At 30.5% G+C, this 8,770-nt stretch overlaps 1 protein-coding gene across 1 annotated transcript; it reads right to left on the reverse strand.

Annotated features, from left to right (window-relative positions):
- Positions 1-1,102: 1,102 nt before the first annotated feature.
- On the reverse strand, positions 1,103-6,681 carry LOC148275145 (uncharacterized protein CG3556-like). The gene is made up of 3 exons (XM_088236096.1): positions 6,605-6,681; positions 5,110-5,321; positions 1,103-1,505 (listed from the first exon to the last, which is right to left on the reverse strand). The coding sequence occupies exons 1-3, from the start codon at positions 6,676-6,678 to the stop codon at positions 1,420-1,422; spliced, it is 372 nt and encodes a 123-aa protein (XP_088092222.1). The 5' UTR covers positions 6,679-6,681; the 3' UTR covers positions 1,103-1,419.
- Positions 6,682-8,770: the final 2,089 nt, after the last annotated feature.

Here is an 8,770-nt window from a genome sequence, read left to right on the forward strand (position 1 = left end):
TAAACAATCAATTTTGTTTAGCAGATTGGCTGTAAGTGCAGAGCGTTTTATTGTTTTAATAATGTAACATTTTTTATATTTAACATAATTTAAGTTTTTGTATTGGGTGTAAACAATTTTTTGTGTGTTTATGAGTGTCCCACTTATTTTGCATGTCAAATCACGACTAATTGATTTTGACAGTAAAAAATAGCCAAAACTATTACAAATTGAGGATGCAAAATGATATTCAGGTATTGTAAAAAATCGGAGATCAAAATATAGTGATGAACCCCAAATGGAAACATTGGTAGTTTTTTTTTCGAATAAACAAAATCAGATCGAAATTTTTCGCAACAGAGAGGGAAAACATTTTTGAGAAGGGAATATGGAAGTCTAGGCATTTACAGAGCTTAAAACCTATCATTGGATGGTTTAAGTGCCACCGGACGAATCTCACCCAAATGATAAAGGTTTCAGCTCTTTTACTTCACAAGCGTCAACAGATGGAAAATTGAGAAAATGTGGATGTTTAAACATAGGCGTAATGTATTACAAATATTACACAGTGTAAACAGTGGCCAAACCAGCCAATGAAAGGTCGTAAGCGCTGTAAATGCTAAGACTTCCATATTTCACTCTCAAAAATGTTTTCCCTCTCTGTTGCGACAAATTCAGATCTAAATAACTCCCTAGGGAGGAAATTCAGCCAGTCTGCTAACATTTGGACATACTCAAAACTTGAATGAAAAAAAAACATATAATAAATAAAACAACTTTGTTTTTAACCACTAATTTAAATAAATTAGTGGTTAAAAACAAAATTGTTTTATTCATTTTATTATAATGAATAAACACAAAGTTAGTGCTTCAAATATAAACTTTATAGAAAAAAAAACAATTAGTTTTGATTGAAAAAAATTAATTAAAAAATAAAGAAATTGATTTTTTGAAAAAAAAAGTGTTAGATGTCAAATAAAAAGCCATACTATATTTAAATATATTTATTTACAAAAAAAGATTATCCTTGATAATACTGTACTGTTATCAAAGTTATTTTTAAATAGCAATTATTCAAATGTTTATTTTCATGTTGAAAACAAGAAGATACTAGGCAAAAAAATTAGAAAAATTGGTGAGTAATTGGTTTGGTTAATATATTTTCTACCAAAGCGCGGTATTGTTTATTGATGTAAACAACACGTTTTTTCTGAACGACTTTTCTTTGAGTTAGAGAAGGTGGAGTGGGGCTTCGATTAGCAATTTCCTCAATCCCGGTTTGGGGATGAAAAAAGGGGATGCTAGGAGGAAGTTACAAGGAAAATTTTCAAACAAACCACAAGCAAAATGTATTAAATTTACGTCGAATTTGAATATGGAAGAATTGACTATTTCTATGTTATGATTGGTTATGTCACGAAGTTGTCAAACTCTCTTGAATTAAGAACGTAACATGTCTTTGTCATTATATTCCCTGTACCAAAATAAATAATGGCGATCTTCAACAATTTGGAGGTCGTCAACGGCTGAAAAACACAACAAAACACGTTTGCATTAGTAAATAAAATAACAGGTGCGATGGTTTTCACGGTCGCTGTTATCGATATGTTTATTTTTTGGGTGATACTGTGTGTTGAATGTGTTTCAATGTTTCGGCTACCATTGCAGAAGCCATCTTAAGGTACAAATTACTAGTACATAAACAAATACTTTTTTCTACAAAACACACAGTTAACCTTAAAGATGGCTCCTGCAATGGTAGCCGAAACGTCGGAACAAATCGTACAAACACGGTATCACCCAACAAAGAAACATATTGTTAAACAACAAACAGTTTAGATGAATAAACAAAACGTACATTACCTATGTATTTAATGAGGAAGTTCAGTAGATTTTTTTTATTGGTTAATTGACTATAAAACTAAGCCAATTAAATAAAAAGTAAATAGCTATCGTATCAGTTCTTTGATTTTTTAAAGTTTAGTATTTCTGAAATTACTCCGCGTGTGGCGTTTGACGTTTGACGTGTGACGTGTGACGTTATGCCGATTGGTCCCTTGACGGTAAGTAAATCGGAAATCTTTTACAGCCGTCTTATAATTGGTTGCTTCAAATGAACTTGTGACGTCGGTCAATGAAGTTCGTTTTTATAAAAATGTTTTTTATTATTATTTTCGTACATTTTCAAGAAAGTTTGCTGTACAATATAGGGCCTTGCTGGCACTTGTAAAGTGGTAAAATAAGGATGAGAATACCGTCCTTATTTTACCACTATAACAAAAATGGTATTTCCATCAGGATTTTATCACTATACCAAGGCGTAACTTTGTGCCAAGTTTATGAGTAAGGCTCTTAATGCTCTAATTTTTACCACGCGTAAGAAAACTTTTTTTGTATGCATTTTCCCGTTGGGCTGCAGTTCCTCATTGTGATTTTTTTTTGGTAATTTATTGTATATAACCTTGTTTAATATTCTTGATAAAAAAATGTATCCATACCACTTAGGTATAATTAAATAGAGATAAGGCTTCATAGAACGATATTTTGAAATTATGATCTGAGTAGAGTAAAAAAAACTAACTGTTAATGCCAGTTTAATATGAATTCAAAGCTGCTTGTCGCGTTTTTTTAGTCTCCTTCACCTTTTAGTTACTTCAAGTTAAGTTCCGGAACTTAAGTGGAATGGAACACAAATCGGGTGTTTCGTGTTGTATCTAATTCATACTTATATTATAATAATACGCCATCAGGAAATACAAGATGACTTCTATCTGATTTTTTAATGGACAAAAGAATGGCTCTTAACGCCAAACCCTGAGAAATGCACCTTCCTACACATTGGCCCTAGAAATCCAAAAATAATATATACCGTGGATAGAAATCAAGTTTAAGCGGTAACGTCACAAAAAGATCTCGAAATTGTGAGTACTAGCGATCTTAAACGGGAATCACATATTATCAAAATTGTCAAACGCAATTCCCTCTTATATTTAATAAGGAAAACATTCGCTCACATCACCCAAGATGGTTTCTCAAAATTTTAAAACATATTTTCATCCGCTGAGCAATAAAATGCACCCAAATTGAAATCAATGTTTGCTATGAATGAAAACCGTCATCTCAGAGGTTATTCATTGAAACTAAACACTACTTCCTTCCAGTGGCGAGCCGCGCTTTATTTTATAGGTAATCTATTAAAAATATTCATTAATTTGTACTACATATAAGTACTTACATAACATGTAAGTAATGTAATTATAAATGACTATTTTTTTGTGGTTCTGTGAAAATCAACTCAAACAACAATTATTATTAACCACGCGATAAACGTGGATTTATTCTACACTATTTTAATACAATACTTGTTCAAAAGTTTATTAACAAATACCACAATGACATTCCGCAGATATTTCTATTATGATCTGTCATTGACAGTACTGTCAAGACTTGAGCACTGGCCGATTTCTTTTAAAATAAATAATGCCTAAAACGGCCACTGTGAACGCAACCTGTCCTATGTGATACATAATATGTCAACGGTAGCCCATCAAAGAAAAATAGTACTTCGGAAATAATGTTCGAAATACTAGTTTCCAAATAGAGAATCTTCTAATAATATTTGTAATCTGCAAGTTTGTTTTAGTACTAAAAAAGCCGACTTGGGTTAAAGACGAAAAATATAGTGTACTTTTTTGTATAGAGAAATAAGCTGAGGTAATCGGCTAGTTTCATCGTTCAGTAAGAATGGGCTGGGCGCACTTCATAGATTTTTTTTAGTAGAAATATATAAACGGTGATTTATAATAAATAACAATTACTTTATTTATTTTCCCATAAACATGGTTACTATAAATTATTATTTTTAAAAGTCAAATATAACGGTAAGCTGTGCATAATCACTTACTTTGACGATTCGCCCCTGCTTCCTTCTCATCCAACCCCAGGAAGAACTTCCTGACTAACCGAGGTGTGGAGAAATAGAATGGCCTTCCCGAGAAGGTGATTGGTGCTAGTACAATCAAAGTGTTCAAAAATCGTCTAGTTGCACACATCAATTTATAATGTTTTATAACCATGTACACTTGATATACACACATCAGTTTTATAGCTGCTAGTGTATTAATAATGCTAGTGTATTAAACAACCTCTTTCACAACACGAACTATCTCTTCGTTCTAGTAGCGAGAGAACCGTTTTTTTTTCTTGCCTCCTGTTTCACAGTAGTAGCCGCTCGATTGTGGAATAATCTACCCACTAATGTTAGAGACAAATACATTTAAGTCAAGATTGAAATGTCACTATCTAAATATTTAAATTGTTACTTTATCCTTCTTCTTTCTTTCCCATCCCCTCTCCTCTCTTCATAGTACAGTGTTGATTTTTAAAAATATTTTTTTATTTTGTTAATCTTTGTTTTTTTATTTTTGTATAAAATTGAAAGATTCAATAAGTCCATGTATTTATAATTTTCTCAAACTGAACGGTTTGAGTAGGTAGGAAGAAATTGCTTTAAGGCAATATGCTCGCCTTTATATGTATATATATAAATATATATATATATTGTAAAGTGTTAAATAAATAAATAAATAATAATAATAATAAACATAATAGTAATATTGAAGTTATATTATAACAAAATGTATCTATGCCGATATCCGAGAGTCGAACTCGACTCTACCCCAACTTGATTTTTATTTTCTAAAAGTGGGTTATTTACAACTCTTAGAAAATGGTGGGCAAAGTTGAAATATTGAGGTAAATTATAGGAACGCTTAAATTTCCTTTTTTTTCTTTAATGCAAAAGTGCGTTTGTCTGTCTGTTTGTGTTTCTTTCATGTCGCAACAAAGCGAACGATCGACGTGATAGAGATAGCCGGTGAGTTTACAAATTTCACGTCTTTTCATCGCGAAAAAACATCTCACTCCCTTGGGAAAAATGAAACGAGGCCGAAAATACATTTTTTATATCCAATTTCCCGTAGACTGAACTTCCTCATTACCTAAGCAAGCATTGAAAAAATTACTGCTTAATAATTACAAATTGAATAAAAAATGCTTTTAATGATGGGACTAATCGCAATATTATTTTTTGTCGTGGGATGTACAAAATAAAATAAGTAAAATTGTTACCATCCGTTGTTATGTATTTATCCGAGGGCGGTTTATTGCCATCTGGCTTTTCGTTTAGTACATACAGCGTCCACAGAATATGTTGCTCAGGATTGATTTCATGACCTCCAATGCTAGTGATGACGTGACCAAACGGGTACGACTTACTGGTAAATTTGAAATTCGGGTCCGCCATGGATGCTAACATCATCACGATATAAAATGATGTTCGTCTGTGAATACAACAAAATATCTAAAAAAAAACATGAATCTCATTTTATGTAAAAGTGACGAGATATTTGTGTCGTCTGTCTCGTGGTCGAATAGGGAAATATCGCATACTACGAATACCAATAAAAATATATGAAACTGATGCCAAAAAATCATTGTATTTTTAAAATCAATATGGATATTGTTGAGAAATGTTTTCATACAAAACTTTATAAACGACATATTGAATAATATGTCCCTACAAAAACTCGATATGTTTGGTCTCGATAATTGTGACGTCAAAATTGGTGATGGTGTTCTATTTCAATTTAAACGGCCGCAAACAAATGTCGAAATTAATACGAATCGTGACGTATTAGGGGCGTGGTCAATGCAATGAACCCTTTTTGCGATTATTTTTTATGCTACTAATAAGCATTAAAAAAAAGGTTTTTACAAGGCAATATGTCAATAATTATTAATTTAAAATGGCAAATAAGTGATATTTCCATATTGTCAGCGCATTTGTCTATCATGCAAGAGGTTACAGGTTCGATTCTCGGCATTTCGAAATTAAAAATTGATTTAAAAGTAAACAAATTACAACAGGGATGGAGAATACCTTAAATAAGGTAATATTGAAGTCTAGGCATTTACAGGGCTAATGACCTGTCATTGGCTGGTTTTAGTGGCCACTTTAAACACTGTCTAACATTCACAATTTTTCCTATGTTTGAACATCCATATTTCTTCAATTCTTTCATCTGTTGATTTTAGTGAAGTTAAAGAGCTGAAGCCTTTATTGTTGTGAAAAGATTCATCTGACTAAATTATTTTACATACCAGGCAAACATAGGCAAAATGGTGAATGTTACATAGTATGTAATGTGGCCACTTAATTCAGCCAATGACAGGTCATAAGCCCTGTAAATGCCTAGACTTCCATATTCCCTTATTTAAGGTATTCTCCATCCCTGTTGTAATTTGTTAATCTTAATGACTCCCGAGGGGGTGAAATCCAGTCTTTTGTCTACGAATATTTGGACAAACTCAAATATTGTGATTTAAAAGTGTCCTTACTCTGGAATATTTCGTACTCGCTAAAAAGGGGCTTGAATCGCAAAATCGAGCATCACCTCCATGTAACTATTATGATCAAGATATGCCTTGGTATACTAATGCAGCCCTATGCAATATTAAGTGCCGAAAGGGATTAATTAAATGAATAATCGTATTTTCTTCTCGTTTTCTCCACCTAACAGTAATGCCATCGTGATTATTTTGTATTTTTTGTTAGTTTACGTACCTTTGAACCACCATATCCAAACTGTATACATCAGTTATGTCATTTCCTTTCCAAAGAGTGTAGGTAAATGGCATAGTTAAAACTTTTGACTTAGGTTTGTAGTTGCAAGAAACTCCATCTGTTAATTATAAAGTTAAATAAATAAAGTATTATAATTAGACAAAGAACTTTTGTCTAATAAATATCCAAAGAAGAAGTTTTCAATTATAACAAATTAAAAAGTACGAGTATCATCACTATGAATAGTGATATAATTTTTTATTTAGTTTTTTGCAAGCATCTTGATTGCAAAATGAAATATTTTAATCTGACAAAACCACACTCTTATTCGGTGATTTCGATTTCCCCTTATCCTTAGTTATACTGTATGTATTAAAACCTAGCTGGCTATTATTTGTTTATAAGTTTTATTTATTTACTGAAAGTAAAATATTTACATAAAAAGTATAAAACTACAAATTTTTGTTTAAAATGTATTTTAATTAGACCAAACAGGTTTTTGAAAATTTGATTTTATATTCTAAAAGCTAGTAATTTTTAAACTATATGATGTTTAGAATAAGACATCTAGTTTTATGTGTTTTATTTTAAAATTTAGATATAATTGTTTTCATATTTATTATTGATGAAATATTACTGAGAAAGAAATATGGAAGTCTAGGCATTTACAGGGCTTATGATCTTAAACATCCACATTTCTTCAACTCTTTCAGCTGTTGACTGTTGTGAAGTAAAAGAGCTGAAACAATTAATCATATAGGTGAGATTAACCCATATTCCCCTCTTTTGAAAAAAAAAATCGATCTAAATAATTATATACATAATTAGACATAAGACATACTCAATGCATTGTTAATATTTATTGTATGTTGTTTGATTATTTAACAAAAACACCAATCTAATAGTTTTTTTCAATGGACAAGTCATAATTTCACAAAAATCATTGCTACGTATCAAAGAGATAAATAAAAATTATTGTTAGTATTTTTATTCCGATCATCCGATCAGTAAATATGTAAAAAAATAAAACAAAATTAAAAGAAGGCTTGATGCATCTCTTTTTAATAATTATTAACTTCTATGGAGGTATATTTTTCTGAATAAATTAATAAAAGCATGGCATTTGTCAAAGTAGACTAAAAAAATTCCACGCAATGTAAAAACGAAATCGTAGTTAAAGAACAAGAAAATAATTGTGTAACACTGATAACAACGTTTTATTTTCATAATAATAACAAGAAAATGATTTAATACTGAATATGAACGTTTATAATCTTATATACATGTACTTATATTTTTTTAAGATTTTTCGAATTCGCAAGAATACACCAAAAAAATTAAAAAACTTACTTAAGACTGCTAAAAATAGCACCGAAATCCACCGTTTTGAGTCCGAATTCATAACTATTTGTTTTATATTTACAGGTTCTTTGTTTCGTATGAAGACATAAACTATTTGTAAAATTATTGCGGAGTTTTAATACACCAACAATTTATTCCGATAATTAAACTTTACGGTCGTCTCACGACGGTCGTATAAATGAACGCCAATACTGATTTGTTTAGTGTTTTATCTAACAGTAAAATTAACTTTGATATAAAACGTAACATGCAAATAAAAGTGTTAGAACAAATATTCGGTGTAAGGGAAATACTGGAAGGATTTATTTTGAAACTTCGCGTATTGATAAAAAACTGTTAAAACCTTAGATATTTTTCGCACTAATTCGTAAAAAAAAGCGCAAACAACATTTATGAATTATTTTCTTTATTTATTTGTTATTTTAAAATTTATGTACTTCTTTTTGACATTAAAGATAATGTTCCTTCATGTATAAGGCATAAAGGCAATTTTGAAACATGCCTTATTTAACACGATTAAATCATAATCTCAAAAACATATAAAACACAATAAAAACACATTAAACTCACAAACAAAAACACTATAAATATTTCTATCTATTTGGCATGATCTACTCATTAATCCGTGCGCATCCCACCTCCATTATCCAATTCTTAGAAGCAATTTTATAGTGATAGTATTTACTAATTGTCTTTATGGCTAATGGAAGTACTTTGTATACTTAAATGGAGAAGTAGACTTATCCTTATCGATCAAAAGTTGTGTTGATTTAAATTACATCAATAATCGGAAAAATTCCACTA

The sequence above is a fragment of the Micrasema longulum genome, unplaced genomic scaffold, assembly GCF_059751315.1.
Source record: "Micrasema longulum isolate JH-2025_06_02 unplaced genomic scaffold, ASM5975131v1 h1tg001503l, whole genome shotgun sequence".
Classification (NCBI taxonomy): Eukaryota; Metazoa; Arthropoda; class Insecta; order Trichoptera; family Brachycentridae; genus Micrasema; species Micrasema longulum.

Bases quoted from the DNA above. Each gene is read 5' to 3' on its own strand.
- LOC148275145 (XM_088236096.1), bottom strand. From the start codon at position 6,678: ATGCCATTTACCTACACTCTTTGGAAAGGAAATGACATAACTGATGTA. The intron at 5,322-6,604 runs GTACGTAAACTA...TTGTATTCACAG, and splicing joins TTGGATATGGTGGTTCAAAG to ACGAACATCATTTTATATCG. The intron at 1,506-5,109 runs GTAACAATTTTA...TGTGTTTTTCAG, and splicing joins TAAATACATAACAACGGATG to CCGTTGACGACCTCCAAATT.